The sequence below is a fragment of the Danio aesculapii genome, chromosome 2, assembly GCF_903798145.1.
Source record: "Danio aesculapii chromosome 2, fDanAes4.1, whole genome shotgun sequence".
NCBI lineage: Eukaryota > Metazoa > Chordata > Actinopteri > Cypriniformes > Danionidae > Danio > Danio aesculapii.
In genome coordinates this window covers 23,306,505-23,330,411 of record NC_079436.1, presented here as the reverse complement: position 1 = coordinate 23,330,411, position 23,907 = coordinate 23,306,505, and the positions used below count along the sequence as shown (strand labels likewise).

General features: G+C 36.0%; 3 protein-coding genes across 3 annotated transcripts in view; 2 read left to right on the top strand and 1 right to left on the bottom strand.

The window, feature by feature from the left end:
• The window catches only part of cdyl (chromodomain protein, Y-like), a 43,740-nt gene extending 36,692 nt beyond the window's left edge, over positions 1-7,048 (top strand). Inside the window, exon 7 of the mRNA XM_056475288.1 lies at positions 2,955-7,048. Within this exon, the coding sequence (XP_056331263.1) occupies positions 2,955-3,113 (159 nt within the window). The 3' untranslated portion in view covers positions 3,114-7,048. The remainder of the gene's footprint in view (positions 1-2,954) is intronic.
• rpp40 (ribonuclease P/MRP 40 subunit) lies at positions 7,036-14,207 on the bottom strand. Its single transcript, XM_056475300.1, has 8 exons — positions 13,964-14,207; positions 13,727-13,871; positions 13,116-13,184; positions 11,274-11,369; positions 11,063-11,188; positions 10,774-10,972; positions 8,454-8,588; positions 7,036-7,547 (listed from the first exon to the last, which is right to left on the bottom strand). The coding sequence occupies exons 1-8, from the start codon at positions 14,078-14,080 to the stop codon at positions 7,349-7,351; spliced, it is 1,086 nt and encodes a 361-aa protein (XP_056331275.1). The 5' UTR covers positions 14,081-14,207; the 3' UTR covers positions 7,036-7,348.
• Positions 14,208-16,161: 1,954 nt separating this feature from the next.
• LOC130234776 (protein phosphatase 1 regulatory subunit 3G-like) lies at positions 16,162-19,228 on the top strand. Its single transcript, XM_056465074.1, has 2 exons — positions 16,162-16,204; positions 18,525-19,228. Exons 1-2 carry the CDS (start codon positions 16,162-16,164, stop codon positions 19,226-19,228), a joined length of 747 nt encoding a protein of 248 aa, XP_056321049.1.
• Positions 19,229-23,907: the final 4,679 nt, after the last annotated feature.

Sequence of the window (23,907 nt, the reverse complement as noted above, 5' to 3'; positions counted from 1 at the left end):
ACCTAAACCCCATAGAACACCTCTGAGGCATCCTGAAAAGGAAGGTGGAGGAGAACATGGTGTCAAATGTCATGATGTTGTGTTGGAGGAGTGGGAGAGAATTCCAGTGGCAACCTGTGAAGCTCTGGTCAACTCCTTATCTAAGAGAATTTACACCATGCTGGAAAATGATGGTGGCCACATAAAATATTCATAAAATATTCACATATTCTCTTAGGTGTATACTCACTTTTGTTGCCAGGGGTTCAGCTATTATTGGCTGTATTTTTAGTTCTTCTGAGGGGACAATAAATTACACTGCTATACAAACTTTACACTGACTACATTTCATTGTGGCATAGCGTCATTTCTGCAGTGTTCTCTTGTGAAAAGATTTAAATAAACATTTGCAGAAATGTGAGGGTGTTGTACTCACTTTTGTCACATACTGTATATGAGCCTATACATTTCCTGCTTATACATTGCAGTACTTAATTTTTTAATGATTTATTTTACATGACAAGCAATGTGACAAATGAATTACTCGAGTCACATTTGCTGTTATCAAAAAAAGTCTACTTTTGACCTAACGGTTTAGTTCACCTATAAAAATGAAGATTTGATTATCAATTACTCTTCCATATGTCATTCTCTTTCCCCGAGACCTTCATTCTTCTTCAGAACACAAATGAAGATATTTTAGATTAAATCCAAGAGCTCGTTGACTCTCTATTGACCCCAAAGGTTGTGAAACGTTCAAAATCCAGAAAATTAAGCAGAAACTTTGTCAAAATCTTCAATGTGACCTCAGTGGTAAGTCACTGTAATCATACAAAGCTCCAAGAACACTTTTGTGCAGCAGAAAAAATGTAAAAATGACTTTATTCAGCAATGTTTTCTCTTCCTGGGGTGCGCTTTCCCAAAACCATCGTTAGCCAACTAAGGTCGCAAGTTCTGTCGTTACAAACATAGTTCGTTGATTTGCCGTTTTCCATCGTTTCAACGAACATTCGCAAACTGCATCGTAAACTTGTGCACTTGCAACTACAACTCTGGAGCTGTTGTTAGAAACATAGTTCCTGGCTGTGCTCTATTCCCACTTATCCCCCCTATGCCGTATTCATTTAGAACATTCTAACATTCAAAGTTGGAATGACTAAAAATAAAAAAGCATTAAGGTCATCTCTCTTGGGTGTAATTAGCTTTCAAAGTATTTTTACAGTTCAGTTTTAGCGTTCTTCATGTTGTGCTCCCTTCACAGTGCACTTTGAAAAACTTGATGTCATTTTGAACACAGCCTCATGGCGAAAGCTAAAGGTGACCTATTATTTAAAAACGAAATTTATGTTACGTCTCCAAAGCTTGTGAAAACAAAAACATAACATGCGTTACTTTTAAAAAGTGTTTAAAAAGTAAAAAAAAACAGTTTTTAAACTGGGTTATTTATTAAGTCTCTGTACTGTATATGACATGGGCCTGTTGGTTAGAACTTTCTGCTGTGGTTTACATGTGTCAAATTGTAAAAGTAGAATTTAAATATATTTAAATTATAATATATATATATATATATATATTTATAAAAATGATAATAATTATCATCATCATCATTAATATTATTATTAAATTAGGATTTTTTATATTTCCTTAATAATAAGTAATATATAATTTATAATAAATATAAAATTTCTTTTTATAATAAATAGCCTCATTATTTATTTATTCATATAATTTATACATGATATTAGAATACATGTTAGCTTTTGTAAGTGATTTCATGTTTTAGAATAGAATATGTTCAACTTCTCAATATTATTAGTAAAGCAAACATAGGCCCATTTCAATTAATATGGAAAACGAGTGCACGTTTTTACCAAAACTAATATTGGATTTTTGGATACTAATATTGGATGACCAAAAACACATTGAATGACAGTAAAAAGTAGCAATTTTACCCATTAAATGCATCAATAATATCGCTGGTTACTGACGTAACTGTGTTTCTATGACTTGGTGGAAGCTGCCAGAGTCTCTGGTCACTCGGTATTGCGAGAATGATCCAAGACAAAGAAGTGACGTGCTAAAGGGTTATTATAGCTCAGGGCACGTCACAAGTCACGAAGTGAAAACTTGTTCGATTCTTGGTCAAGTGCGAGCATGAGGGGTTTTCCACCAGTGTTTTCAGCACTGCCTCTGGCGGTCTTCCACTGTCATAGAACCACAGTTACGTCAGTAACCAGCGATATTATTGATGCATTTATTGGGTAAAAATACTACTTTTTACTGTCATTCAATGTGTTTTTGGTCATTATCAATGTACTGTCACTTTAATTGAGCGTGAGCAACGAGGCAAAAATAGACCCAGCGCCGAAACTATCACGGCACTGCTGCTTCTGCATACAGTATGAAAGCTCTAATCTGTTAACATGCACGCCGAAAAAAAACACACGCTGTTCACGCTCTGCTCATGCTTGCGGTGTGAAACAGGCTTTAGTGTCGGCAGCGCAACAAGCAAGCATCATATTGCCTGTAGTAAATGCTTACCGGAACCTGACCTGGCTGTAGAGAGAACATAGGCTAACAATGCTGTTTTTGATTTATTTTTTGACACAAAATCCATTTTCTCAGAGCTTTGTGTGAGTATAGTTGAACAACTGAAGTCACATGGAATATTTAAATAATGTTTTTGGTTCTTTTTCTGGACTTTGAACATCTCACAACCCTTGCTGTCTATAAAGGAAAAGAGAGCTCTCAGATTTCATCTAAAATATCTTCATTGTGTTAGACTGAGGAGAGTAATTAATAACAGGATTAAAGTTTTTGGGTGAACACATATTTTGAACTGTGCACTTCTATACAAATTCACAATGCATCCACATCCATAAGTCATGTGCCTTCTTTTTTTGTTTTCCTTTTCTTCCTCATTTTGTCCCCCTCATCTTGTGTTGTTCATGCTGATGCCACCGGAAACACTAAAGGTTCTGCGCGAGTCCAAAGCTCTGGTGAGGAACATAAACCGAGCAGCTCTGGAGCAGGCCAACGAGAGAGAGTGTGAAGCCCTCAAGAGGGTGTGGGGCTCCTCTCAGGGCATGGATTCCATCCTCAAATATCTCCAGAAGAAAATTGATGAATTCTAACTCCTACGGGTCTCGAAACCTCCACCCTCAAGTGCCTAATGCTAAATAAACAAGGTTTGTCCATGGCTACTTTTTTTAGTTGGATTTCCCAAACAGGAAGACTAACCTGCACTTCTCCGTCGTCCAGGATCGGTTTGCTTTTACCGAGCATCTCATTCTGCCACACTTGATTATGACGTTAATGCAAAGTTTGAGATAAGTCTTGCACATCATCGCAGATGGACAAAATTCCTGTCATCCTCTGTTGTATCAGGACTGAAGTCGCAAGTGGCTTTGGATTGTTTTGACAGCCCTCTATGCAGAATGATTGAGAAGAGCTGGATCAAGGTAGTGTCATTTAAAAAAACGATGCATGAGACTTGAATGAGTTCCATTTTGTGATTGGTCTCTGTCTGGTTCTTGCTAAATGAACAGGTTGGCATTAGAATCAGGTCTGCGAGTCTAACTTTTCTTTTGTAGGTACTTTTATGGCATGAACTAGAAGTCGTCTCAAGCCTTGAATATTCAGGTGAATCTAGCAGACGTTCACGCCGATCAGCCCTTTGTACTCTTTATACGAGTAGACACATTTATCAAGAAGATTATCAATGGAAATGTCGCCAGTTCTTGGGGACTTAACATGATCTTAAAGATATAAGACCGTACACCCAGAAATAAACTGTTTAAGGGACAGTTCACCCAAAATGAAAATCATCATTGTCATCATTTACTCATCCTCCACTTATTCCTGACCTGTTTTGGGTTTTCTTCTGTTAATAATGTTGGAAAAAGCCATTGACTTTCATTGAGTATTGTTTGTTCATACTATGGTTCATACTATCATCAATGGCTGCTTTTATCCATCATTCTTCAGATCATCTTTTGTGTTAATCAATAAATGGTAAGGAAATTTTTTTTTAGGTCAATTACCCCTCTAATTTACTCTGAGAACATCCAAGATGTTGGTTATCCTAAGTATAACCTTTTAGAAGTTTTTTACCTAACCTATGGTCCTTGGTGATTTTTATAAAATGTGAATCCATGGCTACTGGTATTTTGAAAGTCAAAAACTGGTTGGCTGAAATAAATGATACTTAAAAAATTCTTATGAAGTGAAACGATCCGTTAGTGTAAGAAAGTGAACAGTATTTACTGCCTTATTACTTTTAATCCACATCCATCTGCAAATAATCCTGAATGCATCCTCAAGTTTCCTGTCACGATGTACGTGTGGGCACAAACTCATGAGCTGTTTTCAGCAGAGGGTGGGCACTTATGTTTTATTGTTGTTTAAGATATTTGTATTTATTCTGTTTCACAGTTTGCTAATGTTTGATACACGCCATTAACTGTCATGAACTCATAACCCAGATTGTTCTGAACACACTCAAAAACGTTTGCAGAGTCTGTGGATTAAAGTAACCACTTTTTTTGAAAATAAGCTAATTTTACAAGTTCCCTCGACTTAAACAGTTGAATTTTACCATTTTTGAATCCATTCAGCCAATCTCTGGGTTTTGTAGCAGTTGTTTTAGCTTATTTTAGCATAAATCATTGAATCAGATTAGACCATTCGCATTTTGCACAAAAAAGAGTTTCGATAGTTACCCTATTTAAAGCTGGACTTTACTGTACTAAGACAGATGGAAAATGTAACGTTGATATTTTCATGGTCAATAAGGTTAGGAACTATGCTCAGGGTACCGCAGCAAAGTTCCTTGATTAGTATGCAGGAATAAGAGTATAGTTCCTAGACATATCGGCCTAGAAAATGGCTACTTTTAGTTTTTGTTCCACTATTAGTACACAATGTCAAGCTTTAAATAGGAAAATTATACTTTTCTATTTGTAATTTTTCATATGTGTGAGTGTGTGTGTGTATATATGTATGTATGTGTAATATATATTTTTTTAATTTTTTTTATTTATTTATTTTATTTTATTTTATTTTTTTTTTTAAATGACCGGGATGCTAATCCAATTGTTCTAATTCAATTAAATGATTTATGCTAAGCTAAAACTGCTCCTGCAAGACACGGAGATTGGCTAAATGGATTCAAAAATGGTCAAATTCCACTGTTTAACTCTAAGTGACTTTTAAAATAAGCTCATTTCTAAAACAATGTGGAGTGTTTCTTTGAGGATAATAACGCTGTAAATAATGTTCTGTTTTTGTACAGACTGATCACTTTTGTAATGCATCATCAGGAGTCATCGGTATAAATTTAGTTTTGCTGTTTTGTTTTGCTTTACTCTGCTGCATTTGAGTTACCAAGAACCACAGTTCCAGCTAGAAATCTTCCTTATTGTTCTAATGAGTAAAATTGCCACCTTCATCTTGAGTAAATGAACAGGAGATTTTTTTTGGGTGAACTATTCCTTTAAACCAGTGGTTCTCAATTGCGGTCTTCAGGCTCATTTTGTATGAGGGCACACCTGATTCAGATCAACTTTTAACAGGGAGATCCATGAAATGATCTTTGTGTTTCACATAAGAGACATACAAAATGTGCCGGTCGGCGAGACCCCGAGGACCAGAATTGAGCCCCACTAATGCATCAAAGGCCAAAAGCACATACATTTTTTGGACTGTTTAATAATGATGTCAAGACAAAATCAATACTCAAGTATGTGGACGAGGCCTTGGCTTATTAGGAATTAACAGTTATTTGTATCAAAGTTCACTTTTGTACATTTTGCCAGCTTCATTTTAAACCTTTTTTTTCTGCGGTGTTTATTTGTATGTTCTCATACAAACTGTTTGCTTTTGGAGTAACATTATACCACCAAATAATTTTGATGTACATGTTTGTTGACAAATTTTTCTAATTTAATAACTTATGAAATTGAAGGAGGGACGTTCCTCATTAGTCAATAAAGGATGCTGGCATTTTAAATCTGCATCCTTACGTTTTTTTTTTCTTCTTCTGCTGGTTCAAACTGACTGGACTGCTGTATTATCAGAAAGAATCTCTAATAGAAGATCTACTGAAATCTTCCACAAATGCCTGTAGTTACTAGCTAGTGTGCACTGTTAGTCAATGGAATACAATGTTTTATAATGTGGGTGAGAATAGAGTAGGTTAAAGAAAATGGCTTAGGCAAAACTATTGAACGTGACCGATTCCTGCAGAAATATTAAGGCCCTACCTCGCAAAATTGTAGGGGTTTTTAGCTATGAAGCGTGTGTGGTTTGAACCCCAATTCCTTTTTAATCTATGTTCTGGTACAGATACACTATTGCTTTGTTCTGTTCCAAAATAATTGCTCTAAATACTCCACAGAAACTCAAAATTGAAGTGAGTAATCAGTCCCAGCAGTGTAAATGATATATGTTATTAATTCTGTTCAGTATTTATTGACTATAGATTGAATTTGCTGTAGTAGTTTCTATAACATGGAATAACAGGTGGTTGTGTGTGTGTTTTTCCCCCTTTCCAAATGGTTTTGTAAAATGACTTGTTTTGTTTATGGAATTATATTTATGATAGTGCAAATAGATTTGTTTTCATTTGTACTTATTTGAATGCTTTTGTTCAGTTGTTTTAAGACATTTTTGCAGAACAATGTGACAGGTCATGTTTGATTATGAAGTGGATTGTGACATTAATAATGTCTTTGTTTTAACGTGTGTTTGTAATGTAAACTCTGCTTCTCTGGCTTATAACTGATGTCAGTGAAGCTAGTTTGATCTGTGAGGATTAACCTAGACTGTCTGTTAACAACCCAGAAACAGATTCCAATTTACTCAAGCTCTGCAATAATATCTGAAATTCATTGAAGTCTTTTTTTTGGTGTGTGTGTGCGCGAGCTCGGCCCTCTCTCTCTCTCTCTCTCTCTCTTATGGATGTCTTGGCATATTGGAATTGTGTAGTGTAATGTTCAACATGGCTATATCAGAGGAAATATTGCTTTATTCCAGTCACTTCACTGACAAATAAAAACAAAAGATCTATCATTATCGTTTTCTGACTTTCAGCATAGCTGTATATGTCATCTGCCTTTAGTTTCAAACGCTGCTCAAAACTAGCTTTTTTTATAAATATAATGGCAATGCTTATTTCTTATAGTTGGTATACTAAATGCTATAAATTGTACAATCTGTACATTTTTTAGGTTTCTGAACATGTAACAGCTGTGAAAATGACTGGTCTAAATAAATTGATATACTATTTTATTTTACTTTGGTCCTCTTAAATGATTTTTAATAAAAAAAAAACTTCCATATGTTACATTTGAACACAGAATCCATTGTTTTAAGGTGGACAGGCGTCTTGAGCACCAGTGGCCATGTGTAGCCAGTAGTCCTGATTCTTGAAACAAATAAAATTGTAGAAGTTTTCACCACCTTTGAGAAAGCCATGCTCTGATGTTCCCCATGACACAGGGCTGTCCATAAATCCATGCACTGTGACGGAAAGCCATGGGGTGAACTTGGGTTCATCGAAATACTTCCTGAAAGACACGTTAAAGAAATAGACAGCTTATAAGTTTCAGATGTCCTCCTCGCTTTTTACACCACAAGCATCCACTTGAGAAAATAACTTTAGCATATGCATACTTACAAACTGAATATAAATGTTTTTATTTTAGTATTGCATGAAATATAACACTTTAAATATGTTATTTTTTTAATATGCTGTTATCATACAGACTGCATCATAAAACACAAGTCGCAGTTTAAGAATTATTATTTTAAAGGTGCCTCCACCATTTTGCCATCAAATTCTAACTTGCTACTGTAAACAAAACTTTGAGTTCTTCTGACTGGTCCACTGAGCCTGGTAAGGACCTGATTGGGAGACCACTTGGGAAAACTAGGTTGCCCTTGGAAGAGGTGTTAGTGATGGCCATCAGGAGGTGCTTATCCTGCGGTTGGTGTGGGTCCTAATGCCCCAGTATAGTGAAGGGCATATTCACAGCAGTGTACTAGAAGCATAAGCTTTTTTTCAGCTGCATTTTTAAAATGTCTTCCATACAATAGCTACCAAAAAAATGCTGTTATGCATGTTAGGCCAGCAGTGGGTGATGTCACTCTGTAAACCAGGGATGCCCAAACCCATTCCTGGAGGGCTGGTGTCCTGCATAGTTTAGTTTCAACTTCAATTAAACACCTGGAGCAGCTAATCAAGCTCTTTCCAGGTATACTTTCCAGGCAGGTATATTGAAGTTGGAGCTAAAGGACACTGGCCCTCCAGGACCAAGTTTGGGCACCTCTGCTGTAAACAATACACTTTCACAACTTTGGGAGAGGAACAAAAACACACATTTGAACCAGCTTTTTAAAACATTTTCATGCCTTCAAAACACTGTTGTTGTTTAAAAGGGCTGGTTGTGATACAGAAGTGACGGTAAGCTCACCTGAGCTCCTGCAGCAGCACAAACACATTCTCAGGTGAGATGAAGCCGGTGACGCTGCACACCACAGCCTGACTAATAGAGCTCTGAGGCTCCGGGCACACGTATGTAGACAGGAAACTGTCAGCTGCATTTTCACTGAAAACACACGATTCACTTTAGAGATGCACACAGACACACTATGAAATACCATTTTGTGAAATACATTTCCAACCACATATTTTTGTGCACATTTAGGGATACTGCATTACAAAAGGCACTGTAAAAACATCGAGTTGCACATAAAATCTTCACAATATTCATAAATTGTGCTCTGACAACAATTTCACCAAATCATTTGGAAATATTAATATAAGGTTGAACCTAGGATCTAGGAGGAACAATGCTGTTTTCGTCCGGGCCGTGGTACACTGAATCACCCTCGAGGGTGTTCATGGGAGTATGCCCAACCAGTCCACGTGTGTTTTGTGGACTTGGAGAAGGTATTCGACCGTGTCCCTTCATGGCATTCTGTGGAGGGTGCTCGGGGAGCACGGGGTCAGAGGCGCTCTGTTAAGGGCCATCTCGTCCCTGTATGAACAGAGTAGGAGTGTCTCATTGCCGGCAATAAGTCAGACTTGTTTCCAGTTCATGTTGGACTCCGCCAGGGCTGCCCCTTGTCACCAATTCTGTTCATGATTTTTATGGACAGAATTTCAAGACGCAGCCTTGGGCTAGAGGGGGTCCGGATCAGGGACCACAGGATTTCATCTCTGTTATTCGGAGATGATGTTGTTCAGTTGGCTTCATTGAGCATGGACCTTCAGCATGCACAGGGGCGGTTTGCTGCCTAGTGTGACACAGCTGGGATGAGAATCGGCACCTCCATGGTGCTCCACCGGAAAAAGGTGGTTTGCCACCTCCAGGTTTGAGGAAAGTCCTTACCCCAGGTGGAGGAGTTTAAGTATCTCGGGTTTTGTTCACGAGTGAGGGAAGGATGGAACGTGAGATTGACAGACAGATTGGTGCAGGAGCAATGCAGTTGATGTACCGGTCTGTTGCGGTAAAGAAGGAGCTGAGCGGAGAGGCAAAGCTCTCGATTTACCGGTCAATCTACGTTCCTACTCTAAGATCTCGGATACAAGCGGCCGAAATGAGTTTCCTTCGAAGGGTGGCAGGGTGCACTTTTAATGGATAGAGTGATGAGCTCTGACGCTCGGGAGGAGCTCGGAGTAGAGCCGCTCCTCTTCCACATCAAGAGAAGTCAGCTGAGGTGGCTCGGGCCTCTGTTTCGGATGCCTCCTGGACGCCTACCTAGGGAGGTGTTCCAGGCATGTCCCACCAGGAGGAAGCCTCGGGGAAGACCCAGGACATGCTGGAGGGACTATGTCTCTCGGCTGGCCTGGGAACGCCTCAGGATCCCCCCGGAGGAGCAGGAGGAAGTGTCTGGGGAAAGGGACGTCTGGGGTTCTCTCCTAAGGCCGTGACCCGGCTCCGGAAAAGCGGCAGAAAATGAATGAAAAAAGGATTTGGAAATATATTGTTATGAATTGTTCATTACACTACAAACTAAGGTGTAAATGGAATAAAGAATACTAACAGTATTGAGGTACAGAAATTAAATAACTATAACAACTGCAGAGTCTTGACTGTATAAAGCAAATTCATCTTTCTTAAAGCTACAAATGTTATCTTTTCATGTGCTTGAATGCTTTACGCTGACTCGGAGCAGGGGGGCTTGAGCAGCTTGTAATTCTCTTTTCCCTTAGCTTTATACATTAAGACGATTCCCAGACAATTTACTGGTTTGTTGCTAAAATTTGTTGCTAAAATAAACCATTGTAAATATTTGTATAAATACTTTAGTCTTTTCAAATTCTCTCCACTACTGTAATAAATTCCCTTTCTTCTGGCATACCTTTGTCACAGTTTGCCACCAACCTTACACAAAAATACAGTAATTACCTCTTTTATCCATAGATCTGACATCTAACACAGCAAAATTCTATGGAAGCCAATGGCTGTTTTTTTCCCAACATTCTTCAGTATATTTTCCACCATGTTCAGCAGAAGAGGAAAAAAAACTCAAACAGGTTTGGACCAAGTGGAGGATGGAGCAGTAAATGACGGCAGAATTTTCATTTTGGGGTCAACTATCAATTGAATTAAGTGATATTCCAGTTTTTTTTTTTATTTGCTAATTTGATTGGAAACAAAGCTATGTGTGACTTGAAGTTAAAACTAACATTTCAATAAACAATAGAAGACGATTATACAAAAACTCATGACACGGTGACTGGTTTCTGTGAATTTAGTCTTTAAAATCATTTCTCAGCTCACTCACCAATTAATATCCAGATTAACTGCTCCAAGCCACTCCAAGAAAGAATGCGGGTCACATGACAGCGTCTTTCCTTGTATATCCAATGGGTAAAGTGTGGGACACTGAATATTTTTCAGGACATGCTGGCTGAAAACAGGTTTGTGCTCCTTGTATGAGTAACGGGACAGCAGCGCATGAAGAGCCTCGTCTTCATCACAACCTGAAAAGGTTTGGAATACAAACAGCTAAGGCAAATGAAAAATCCATCACAAAGGCCAGTGATGGTAATAATGCATTACCTGCTACAAACCTGTGTTGTATTTGGTGAAAAGAAAGTCATATTTAAGTGGAAGTCTGTCTTTTAAAGATGACAGAACCCGCTGATATCGTTTGGTGCCTGGCGCCAAGCTTTTATCTGTGAGGTCAAGAGTCACAACTGCAAAAATAAAGACATTGTAGAATTGTTATTCTGTTTATTGAATAGTAGTTCATTCCATGCTGCTCAGAGAAAAGACATTTACCAAATCTCATAGCCTTTCTGTGATTGTACTGTGATGGTCGGCCCTCCAAGCCAAGTTGCTCGTACGTGTCTTTATTTAAAGACAAAATGAACTGACCTGGGGGGAATAATGTGTAATATCAACATGAATACTGAAAACTTTATAATACTGAATTATTATTAACATTTTCAAATATTTTAATGAAATACGGTATGTGCAGAAGGACTTTTAATTTTTACTAACCCAGTTCAATTGATTTTGATGAACTGTATGGCATTACAAAATCACCGCATTTAAGGTCTGTTTTCTGTAAAAATCTTTACTGCCTGACTGAAATATGGTATAAAGTGGGTCTTAGAGAGCACAAGAAGCACTGCATTGAATACAATTTTCCAGCACCATGTCTTTTAAATATGAACATTTATTTTACCACAGTATTTTCAATGGTGTTTCTGCACTCACCTACTGCTCCTGGCGATGCATTTTAAGCTGGAACATCTAAATGAATGCTTAAGTCTATTTAACTGATTATATTTGAATGATAATTACAACATTAATGCTGTAAAAGGAACTGTATGAAATTGAAAATAGTCACATTAACCTTTCACCAGACATTTATTGGTGGGACAAAACACTAGCTGTTTATATTGACCTTGTTCTTCGTGAGGCTTCCGGTCTCATTCACTTCCATTGATTTCTAGACTTTAAAAAACAGCTGGTTCTGCTGCTTGATGTTGCAAATTGATATTTTCTTATTATATTATTCTGTTTTGTCTGTATAGTCATGCAAACACTTGTTTGTAGAGCAAATAGTTTGACCGTTTTCTGCCGTTTATTATTCCTAGTCATTTCTCCCATATTCTGAAATACAAGTTCTGCAACAATCGCAAAAACGAGCGCACTTCTGCATTGAAGAATAAGGTCAATACATCATTGATATTTATTTTTTAAAATAAAATAATTACTTATTTAAGGGATTAAATAGGTACATTCAGACTGTTGATTTTGCAGAATACCAGCAATATACAGTACTGTAAAATTACAGTTCACCTAAAAATGACAATTCTGTCATCATTTACTCAGCCTTCACTTGTTCCTAACCTGTTTCAGTTTATTTCTTCTATTGAACATGAATAAAGACATGAACAATGTTGGAAACTCGTAATCATTGCCTTCCAGTGTATTTATTTTTCCTATTAATGGCTACCAGCGTCAGGCATTCTTAAAAAGATCTTCTTTTGTGTTCAACAAAGGCAAAGTTTGAAACCACTTGACAGTGTGTAAATGATGAGTACATTTCATTTTCAATCTAATAAAAGAACAGGTGACATAAGATGGAAAAAATGCTCTGTTAAGGAATAAAAAAATCTTTGCTGGATTACCGAACATCACTGCCTGATATATAGATGTTATTAGTTTACTGATTTTGATCTTTGTGGTATTAACTAAAGTAAAATATAAAGTAGCCCATAGTTGTTGTTGTTTTTTTTTAATTAGGTCTCTCACTGTTTAGTTAAAAAAAAATATTATTGACAAAAAAAACTCTTAACAGAAATTGATAATGTTGTACTCAATATTGTTCTTTTGTCCTGTTTGAAAGATTTGATTTATTCTTTTTATTCAGGTGAGTGCAGATTTGACATTTTTATTTCATTATATTTAACTAAATTCAACTTTTTAAAACTATTTCATTCCATTAAATTCTAAAGATAAAAAGTTAAATTGCCTGACTGCCATCTTGTCGTATTATTGGGTTTCTTTGCAAGACAAATTTCATTTAAATTACTAAATGAATTAACTTGATTAACTCAGTTCAATAAAATAAAGCAGCTCTGTTAGAATCACAGCACAACTGTGTCTTACCACTGGAAAGAAGTGCAATGGAATTATCTTCATCAATTTTGGTGTTGTAAGAGAGTGCATAGAAATGTCCTGTGTAAAAATAAATGAATAAATAAAAATCAGTAACAGTTATACATACACATACATCCTTTGGCTAAAAATAAGAAATATATTTTGACAGCATTATTAATTTTCATTTTAGTAAATATAAAATAGCTATCTTTTGTTTTGGCTCATGTTAGTTCACAAGCTTACAGGTCAAAACTGTTTAAGACTGTTTAGTCCAGCATCTTATTGCTCACAATCTCACTTGCAAGTCTTTTGGACTTGTTGTTTGTGTTTGTTGTACAATGTATGCAATGTTACTATATGTTGTGTTCTATATTTATCAAATATATCTTTTATCTATAATATACATTTATCTATATCTCAAATGTTTGAGAAAGGTGGCCATAAATAACATATATTATTATTATTATTCTAATTATTAGTATTAGTGTGAACATACAGCTCTGGATTAGTAAAACACTGAAACAAATGCTGTATACGTCTTTAGCTCATGTTATGTACCTCATTACCTAAAAACAAAATATGAGGTACACCAAAATGTTAGCAATGGACATTTCTTAAACCTTTCTTCACGAGTGACTCCAGAAATGTTTCTTCCAGTAGTTCATACACAGGCAGGTCCCGCACTAAATAGTAAGGGCTGAAGCTGCTGAAGGCATTGCTGAAATTAGCAGGCAAGATCCCGCATTCAGGAATCAGCACTGAGGTCTGCGGGAAAAGCATTCCCTCAGTTAACCATCACGGTCAGTGTTTACAATCAAAGTCGATATGCTGAGCAAATGTTTCTTATTAAAACTTGCCTTGTAGTTAAAGCTGTGCTTCGACACGTGGATGTCATGCCGAGACTTTTCATTCAAGAAGTTTGATTTCTCGCACACCAGCAGGTTTCTCGGGTACTTTTCCAGCTCTGGCGACATTTTTTCATCCGTATGAAATACTTACATTTTATTACATCAAGCAGCGAAATAAAGAAACGAGTTTATTAAACTAAATGTAATCGGCGAGCCTGTTCAATGTTTCAAAATAGTGACAACTTCGCCTGTCGCGAACGTTTGACGTCAGTTCCTGCTGTCAGCAGAACTCGAGCTGCAGTTCGCGAGTTTTTGAAAACGCCCTTTGATTCATAATATTTTTCACTGGATGGATTTTTTATTATTATTTATTAGAAATCGACAAGCATTGTTGGTTATTTTTCCCCCAATTCATTTTTATTATATATTAACATGTACATACACATTTCCATGTGTCAGATACAACATAAACCAACAAGCAAACACATGAACAAACAAAACAAAAGACTTCTCAGTATTTTACATCAGAACAAAATATCACCTCATTTAATAAACTTCTAATAAAACATTTCCAAATCCACCACCTTTTAAACACAACAGAACAGCTCCACAAACTCTATCAAAAATTATGTATTTATTTCTTAATATATATAAGCTATTTTTTTTCCATTGACATGTCTGTTACTATCTCTTTCAGCCAACGGCCTATATTTGGTGCACATAGCCTTTTCCAATTTACAGAAATAAGCCGTTTTGCTTGCAGATCCCATATTCATAAATATTTGCTCCGTATTTTTTTTTACTTGATTTCCCTGGGATATAAAATAAATAAAAAAAATAAAGGAGACATTGGTATATTAACCTCAAGAATCTTTTCTATCATTTCTTTCACACCTTTCCAGAAGTTCTGCATTCCTTTACATATATAGTGATACAGCGTTCCTGTAAGGTCCCTGTATCTCAATCTATCTGGAATATTTTCATTAGGCTATATTTGTGCATTATCATCAACCACTTATATTGTAACAGTTTCAGACGGGTGTTCATTGTTAGTGATTGAGCTTCGTCGCATGTCTTCATCCAGTTCTCTAGAGATTTCCTCTTTAAGATCTAATCTCTAAGCTTCCAGTTTACAATTTGAATATTCCTTTGATCCTGACACCAGCATCTTGTTGTTGTTTTTATCCCCATATTTAGAGCGAAAAGCTGCCGTTTATTACTAGATAATAATTATGATAGAATATTTTGAAAATTGGCTAACCACCACCTTCATCATTTAGTAGTTTTTTTATGTTCAGTGGGTAATTCAGCTTGTTCATTTGAATGTTGAATACTTCCAAAAAGATTTTTACACTGGAAAATAGGAAAGTAGCTAAATTACTTGTGAAAATAGAACTAAGGAGGTCCTTGAGTTTCCTGAATCTGTTCAGACAGCATATATGAAACATTACAATCCAAGAAATCACATTTGACCACATTTACAGGAGATCTATTAATAGAATTAGTAGAGTAGATTACACATAGAGTAGAGAGTACAATTAGCCATATTTTAATATTCCAGAACATTCTTGTGCATTTCAGTGATTATATCCATTCAGTTTCACAGACTAATAAGAACCCTTTAAATAAATTGTTAGTTTTATTAAAGGGACGGTGTATGCAGAACTCAAACTGACACCTGTGAGACAATAGCAGTTAAGAAAGTATCTAATTATAGCAATGTAGATGTTTTGAAGAAACTATGCAATAACTCCTCATCACACTGAACCGTGAGGTGATAACAACTAGACTCTTATGATTGTTTGATTTAAAGTAATGCTTAGACTATATAAATCTGGCTATGTGAGATTATAGTTTGAATTATTATCTTTCTCTGCATAAATCATTGACATTACAGAACGATTAATTTTCCATTATCTTAAACATTGCATAAGAACTTGTTTAATGTGTCAGCATAAAGGCTCTCAGGAGATTCTAACTTTTTGTATCTTTTAAGTTACACAAGTTCTTCACACAAATAACAAAAACTATTTATAATAACATAAGTATTTTTTATATTATTCTTTATATAAACACAATAAATGTTGACAATTATAACTTCACTGAGGTCTCAGACACTAACTGAGGTCTGAGGATTAAAATAAACCTTTGTGCAGAACAAAAACCGACCAATCCACAAACTTACAAGGCGGTTATGGCCAATAGATATGATGAAATCAAAAAAGGGCTCCAAACCAGCTTTCTCTGCAGGTGAGTCTTCTTGAACCTGTAAAGCAATTGGAGCAAATCACTACAGAACACAAATCCCATACAGATCTCTTGTTTGAAACACATTTAAATCCCCTTTTACTGAAGATGCACTATGAACGTGCTCCATATAGCAAATATTACAACATATATATAGCTTATATTTTCACACATGACAAATCTCCAAAGGCGTAGAATGAGAGAACGTGTCCTGACAAACATCCACTATTGAAATGTTCTTACCAATAATTGAATTTCTATTCATCATAAAAATTAGTTTTTCATAACTTGATCTTTTCATGCAGTCTTTAATTAAATGAACAATGTTAGAAGATTTATGTAATTTAAACATAATTTGAAACAAATCCTTTATTAAATAGTTATCCAAATGATTTTGTATTTAAAAATATATATACAAACGACAACAACAACACTAATAACAATAGGCTAATAAACAGGTGGATGAATGAAACATTTTGTTTGAGGGTCGCTATCTTAGTACTTGTTCATGCTAAACCCTATTTTACAGTCTATGGCTAAACCTCACAAACTTTCATACATTGTAGGCAAATGTGTCTATTTTAAATATTACTCTAAATAAACCCTGCCCCTCACAGTGATGTCACCAGCTCCACTGAGTGCATTGTGTCTGACATTGCATCTCTGAGATTTGCAGTCTCAGCTTGCAAATCCAAGTCTGCACATAGATACTATTGGACTTGAACTGTATTACATAATTACAGATGTGAGTTAAGGCCAAGTTACATAGTTACAACCTACCACACTACTGGGGTGAGTGGTAACACATGGGAGCAGTAATAGTAATTTGCTGAAATAATATTCACACATTATTTGATGATGACTTACAACTATTTCCATCTAAAACTATCATTAATATAGAGAACTGCAACTTTATATTATGCAAGTTAAAAAATGTACCTAAAAAACTAAACACTCCCCTGTGTCCCCCACTAGTCATTTTTATATAGGTGACACGGTGGCTCAGTGGATAGCACTGTCGCCTCACAACAAGAAGGTCACTGGTTCGAGTCTCGGCTGGGTCAGTAGGCATTTCTATGTCGAGTTTGCATATTCTCCCAGTGTTTGCGTGGGTTTCTTCATCGTGCTCTGGTTTCCGCCACAAGTCCAAAGACATGCGCTATAGGTGAATTGGCCGAAGTGTATGTGTGTGAATGAGTGTGTATGGATGTTTTCCAATACTGCATTACTGCATACTGCATTAAAGGGCATCCGCTTTGTAAAACATGTGCTGGATAAATTAGCGATTCATTGTCCTGTGGCGACCCCAGATTAATAAAGTGACTAAGCTGAAAAGAAAATTAATGACTGTAGATAGATAGATAGATAGATAGATAGATAGATAGATAGATAGATAGATAGATAGATAGATAGATAGATAGATAGATAGATAGATAGATAGATAGATAGATAGATAGATAGAATTTCTATTTTCATAAACAAAATAATACAGATAAATCATGTAAGGATCTTCCTTGCGTTTAGGCTACTTGGGACACTGATGGCAGCTGTGAATAAAAAAAACAAATATGCCTGCACTTGTAACTTCCCAGCGCACTCGACTCGTTTCTTGTGGAAGACGCCTACTACAGTGCATCATATACTAGTAAAAGCAACTACACGCTATTGCGCCATCAAGTGTAAACAGATCCACGTGCAGAAAAATGTGCTCGCTCTGACATGTGCGCACAAACACTCAGCATGTCGTCATCGTGTTTCTGCGCTATAGGCAATGATTGACAGGACGTTTTCTAGGTTACATTAACATATGAGGCTTTAAAAGACTATTATTGTTGTTGTTATTATCATTATTTTGTTTATTGTAGTAGTAGTAGTATTATAAGCAACAAATATAGTTCAGTAGCTATATTATTTCATCAGTGTCCATCAGTTTTTGGGCTGAGAAAAATATAAATGATCACAATTATCAAACAATTATTCTTAAAACAGTGTCTTTAATGAAAATGAATAGCCAACATTTTAAAAGAGAGCTGATAGAGTTAAGATTAGCCTACTTAGTCAACACATAAAAATGTGTTAATAATAAATTGATTTAAATCACTTTTATTAAATAACTAAGATGTCGATTACGTAAGAGCCCTTGGCTATATCTACTTTAAATTTCAATTTCGCTTATTGGTCACCATCACAGAAGTGTTTGTAAATGGTGACGTTGCTTTGACGCAACTCCTGCGCTCGTAGTATTTGTCCAACATCTTTATTACGCAAAGTCTCCAGGTCCAGTTTTGTTATATTTAAAAGGCTTTCTGTTTCTCATTTACAGCAGCCTCATTCGATATGATGAACGCTAATGAGGAAACTCAACCTTCAGGCGAGACCGAGGCTCTGTCTGAACCAAAACACGCATCAAAATATGATCAATTGTCACCCTTTTCACCTAAAACTGTACAAATGGACAGACAAAGAGCTAAATCTCTGCCTGCAGATCTGTATCAGGACGAAGCTTCCTCACACAATCGAAAGAGAGTGCAGTTTGCGGACATGATGGGGCTGAACCTGGAAAACGTCAGACACTTTTCTTACGATGCCTATGATACATCTGCACTTCGGAATCATCCTTCAAATCAAGAGCTTCAGCAGCGAGTACTTCCGCTCTTTCAATTACCCGTGAGTTTGTCCGAGTTTGACATGAAGTCTCGTCGTCTTGGAGTCGCGCTGGAGAGTGTCTCAATAACTGCTTCTGAAGTGAAGGGTGTGATTATAGTTACACAGAGACACGCAGGAAGAAGAGAAGTTGGAGTCAGGTATACTTTAAATAACTGGCTGACCTTTGCGGATATACAGGCTTCACCGAGAATGAATGAAGAAGAGCTGCTCTGGGAACAGTTCGACTTTACTTTGGACGCGCCGCTCAGTTCTAAGCAAGACTCGTCGGTGCATTTCGCAGTTTATTGTCGGACTGATCACGGAGAATACTGGGACAATAACGATGGACAGAACTATTGCTTGAGGATTCAGACTACTTGACTATTTACATCCTTTAATGTTCATTCAATAAAGTCAACTTGACTTTTTATTTACGTGGTGATTTGTTTTAGCAGGAATAAACACCTTTTACTCTCTAGACTCCTAAAATTACAAATAAAATGTTCCAGAATGGGGTTTTTTTATGGTACCACAGAAGAATCACTTTGAGTTCAAAAACGTTTTATTTTTGTGGACTACATAAAACATTTTAATAAACAAAGGAAGAGGAAAAAACGGACTTTATATATATCGCACAAAATGACAAAACACACAAAATGAAGGTCCATTAGTTAATGTATTTACAAACATGAACAAACAGTTGGGCCTAAACAACACATTTATTAGAGTAGGCTATTCATTCATTTTTAAAGAAAATGAAGTTGTTCGTTGTTAGCTTGTTAACATTAATTTTATTATATAATAATTATAATAGTGTATTAACATTAATGCATTAACTTAACAAGTATATTTTGAATTGTAATTTTGCATTATTAAATGTCGAAATATGATTAGCCCAAAATGCTAGTTAAGCGTTGTTCATTATTAGTTCATGTTCGTAAATATACTAAGGTTATATAATATTATAACTTAATTAGTTAACTTAACTGAAATCTTATCTAAACATTGTCAGTTTCACCCGTTTTTTTCTTTTTCTTTTTAAAATTAAATTTAGGCCATTTGCAGAAAATGCCGAAATAAAATGTTTCCAGTCCTGACTTTGTAAATATGCAGTATATAAAAGATATATTATTACATGAGATTGTTTATGTGAATACAAAAACTAAGACTCGATGAGACCCCTCCAAATACCCCCCCCCCCCCCCCCCACACACACACACACACACGAAAAAAAGCCACTAAAATGATTGCCTATTACTTTGTATTGAATTTTTTTATACATTTTTAAACGGGCCAATCACGTTGCAGCTTTTTGTTATTGGAATTTAGAATGTCATTTGATGTTCCATCACGTTCTAAAGTTGGCGTTCTGCTGAATTTCTGCGCCATTACTCACAATTCACTGGTACTGTGCAGATATACGAAGACTCTTTGATAGATCGGCTTTACTGAGTTAATTGTTCGTATCTTTGTTGTACTTTTCGAATTTTCTCGTGTTTTAGACTATTTACTCTTTGAAAATGTTTACATTACTCGGAGTAATTGCTTTAGTCCTGCGGGGAAGGACAGTCAACAAACCCCACTCAGATCGAGAAGAACCCGTGGAGATAAACACTCCACCAACGATGACCAGTGATGGTAAATTATATAACGATGTTGTAACGGCACCAAAGTCTGCATATAGGGCCCTACACTCGTTATCGTTGAAGTATTTTATTATTAATTTAACAACTATATTTATTTAGTTTTATTAATCAGTTTTATAAAGTCTGAAACACACAGTCGATTGTGTATTTACAGTCGAGTTAGTATATTTCTTCAGTTATTCTCCATATTTCTAACCCAGCACGTCAAGTTCCTGGATAAACTTGTTTAAACATTTAGATCAAGTTTGCCTGTTTACAATGTTTTTGAAGCTCTGGGCAGTTTTCATCACAACTCATGTGCAGGAAATCTTTTGGTTTTATACGTCTCATAGGTGAAATAAATGAACAGTATCTAATTTAATCTGTAACAATCTGTATAGTATAGAGGCTGAATAAGCGGCTTTGAGAATTTCAATTTTGATTTAATAAATATACCAAAGTGAAAATCTGTAATGCAGTACAGTATAATAGATATTGTATTACAAAACTCAGAAATAAACTCAACATCCTACAGTTTATTACTTACAGTAGCATACATGTTCATATTGTCATGCATTTACACAAAACTGAAATTCATTGCTTTAAGCTGAACTTAAGGTGGTTTTCTTTATGATGAAATGACTTGGCAACTCAATTCTTTACTTATAGGAGCTGTAAAAACACAAAAAGCATGACCAACACATCCATGCATGTTGAAACCACAAAACTAAACCCCACATAGTCACTTCATAATTGATATCAACCATTAATATGGCTAATTAATATTTCATTTATCAAATGTGAATAAAACAATCCTTAGTTATTATATATTTGTTCTCTTTTTAGGTCGAGAAATTGATGGCAGGACTGAACACCTGTCATCGGAGGAACCAAGCACCAGTGGCTGTCCAGTCCATGTTGACGACCACAGTGATGTCCTCCATTCTCCCAACACTACACCGACCCTCCAAACTCCAGACCATGCTGCAGCTCAGAGTATTGACGACGTCCCTACAGCCTGTGCCACGTCCGACTGTAGTGAGGATGATGTCCTTCAAGCTGCAGTGCCTTTGCTAGCTGACTTGTGTGCACGTGTTCTTCAAGACACTGAGCCACAGTCATGCCAGCAGCAGGAAATGGAGAAAACTGTGACTGGTCAGTTTGTTAACTAACTAGCTAACATGCATAGATTAGACGGCAGTTGAATGAGAGTGTATTGATAAATAGTTAAAAACTGTTCCATCAGTTAATGTTAGACTATGTTCACATTACAGGTTTTTTTGCCCTGATGTGACTCAGATACAGATCTGATGTTTTGCAATGCGACTGCAGTGTGAACGGTTATGTAGTTCAACCCTTTACAGTTCATAAAATACTCCATGGTTGTCTGTGAAAAGGGCAATAATCCTATTGAGCATAATCTGACAATTTGCTTACTTCATACTGCATAATTAGACAGTTTGTGCTATCCGTAATTGTACTTTTGCGCATGCGGGTCAGCTTAGGACCATGATCTGTTCACACTGGAAATCTGATATTGGCCACATTTATAACAACAATGTGAACAGCTATGCTATAAAATGTGATCTGAAAAACAAAATCAGATTTGAGCAATAAGCCTCGCAGTGTGAACGTAGCCCTAGTTAATGTATTTGTAAAATGAGTTAAAAATACTTGTACAGCATTAATTAGTTACAATTTAACATTTACTAATGCATTATTATAATCCAAGGTTATGCATTTAAAGAGATAGTCCACCAAAAAATAATATTCTGCCATCATTTACTCACACTTGACTTGTTCCAAACCATGTTTTGTTGTTCTGTTGAAGCGAAAAGAAGATATATTGAAGAATGTTGAAAACCTGTAACCATTTGCATCCATTACATATTGTTTCTTTTTTAGGTCGAGATATTGATGATAGGACTGAATACCTGTCATCGGAGGAACCAAGCACCAGTGGCTGTCCAGTCCATGTTGACGACCACAGTGATGTCCTCCAATCTCCCAACACTACACCGACCCTCCAAACTCCAGACCATGCTGCAGCTCAAAGTATTGACGACGTCCCTACAGCCTGTGCCACGTCCGACTGTAGTGAGGATGATGTCCTTCAAGCTGCAGTGCCTTCAGTTCTTCAGGAGAAGAAAACAATTTTTGGTAAGTTTTCCTCCTTGACACTCATTCATTAATTCAGTCAACATTCACAGTTTTACCTCAGTTTAGTAGGGTATAACGATAAATAGTTCTGTTCAATTTCATTACAGTTGGAAAAAACAAGCAAATCTTAAAAAATGCTTGTGATCTTTTATTACTATTATCAATCGTAAACACAAAATATATACAAACATAGAAGGTAGAGCTCTAATAATGTGACAAAAGGTGAATTCTACATGAAATAATATACAAATAAATTAGAATATATATATATATGGATTTTTCAATACATGAAAAAAAAGGACAATAATTACTAAAACCTTTGCTGCATGAATAAAACTAAAAACTGCTTTACAAATCTGCCAAATTTTATTTGACAGAAAAAAACACCAGTTACATTTAAGTTTTTAATAAAAGACGTACATTTTTCACTTGTATTCAGAAAATGCAAGAACTTAAATATTATATTGAGGTGTTGTACTCACTCTTGTTCATTCATGCACAGAGATGTGTTGGTCAGTGCAGTGTTGCAGCAGAGCACTACTGAGCATTTACATCCAGCAGTGTCACTTTCCCCTGACTTGAACTGTCTTTTTGTCCATATTTTGTACACACTGACTGAACTCAGAGTCCTGTACTGAAATGGTTAGGTGCGAATAGTTAGACCCCTACAGTTTAGTAGTTTGTGCTTCAGACTGACTTCAATACACAGATTGTTTAAATGTTGTTAATAACTAATATTCAGCTAATTTGTCTTCAGAAAGTAAAACGTAGCTCTTAATTCGATTTAGAACAGTAAGTGCTGTCAGATTTTATTTCAACATCTCTGATTTCTCTTTTAACAGTCATCAATTCACGCCAATATGAAGTTGTTGATGAGCTCGGTGAAGGAGGTTTTGGAACCGTCTATGCAGCGACCCGTTTGGATGATGGACTTCAGGTATGGATCTGAATAGCAATATTAATCTAGCCAATTATTTTTGTCCTGTTATTCTCGTATCACCATCGCCTTTGTTCATAATTCTAACACATCCATTCTTTTGTTTTGTTGATCAGGTTGCAGTGAAATACTGCTCGATATACCACACCAAGTTCATCAGCATTGTAAGAAAACTGTGCTCTCTGTTTCTCCTGTTTCACAATTTTACATTTCAAACACTTCATGCTAACATTAAAGGATTAGTTCACCCATAAATGAAATTATGTTATTAATTACTTACCCTCATATCATTCCAACCCCCCGAGAGTTTAGATATTTTAGACTAAATCCTGTTAGCA

Coding starts and splice junctions, on each gene's coding strand:
- rpp40 (XM_056475300.1), bottom strand. CDS start 14,080: ATGTCGCCAGAGCTGGAAAAGTACCCGAGAAACCTGCTGGTGTGCGAG. Junction 13,872..13,963: donor AGCACAGCTTTAACTACAAG/GCAAGTTTTAAT, acceptor CTTTTCCCGCAG/ACCTCAGTGCTGATTCCTGA. Junction 11,189..11,273: donor CAGAAAGGCTATGAGATTTG/GTAAATGTCTTT, acceptor TTATTTTTGCAG/TTGTGACTCTTGACCTCACA.
- LOC130234776 (XM_056465074.1), top strand. CDS start 16,162: ATGATGAAATCAAAAAAGGGCTCCAAACCAGCTTTCTCTGCAG. Junction 16,205..18,524: donor CAAACCAGCTTTCTCTGCAG/GTGAGTCTTCTT, acceptor TCTCATTTACAG/CAGCCTCATTCGATATGATG.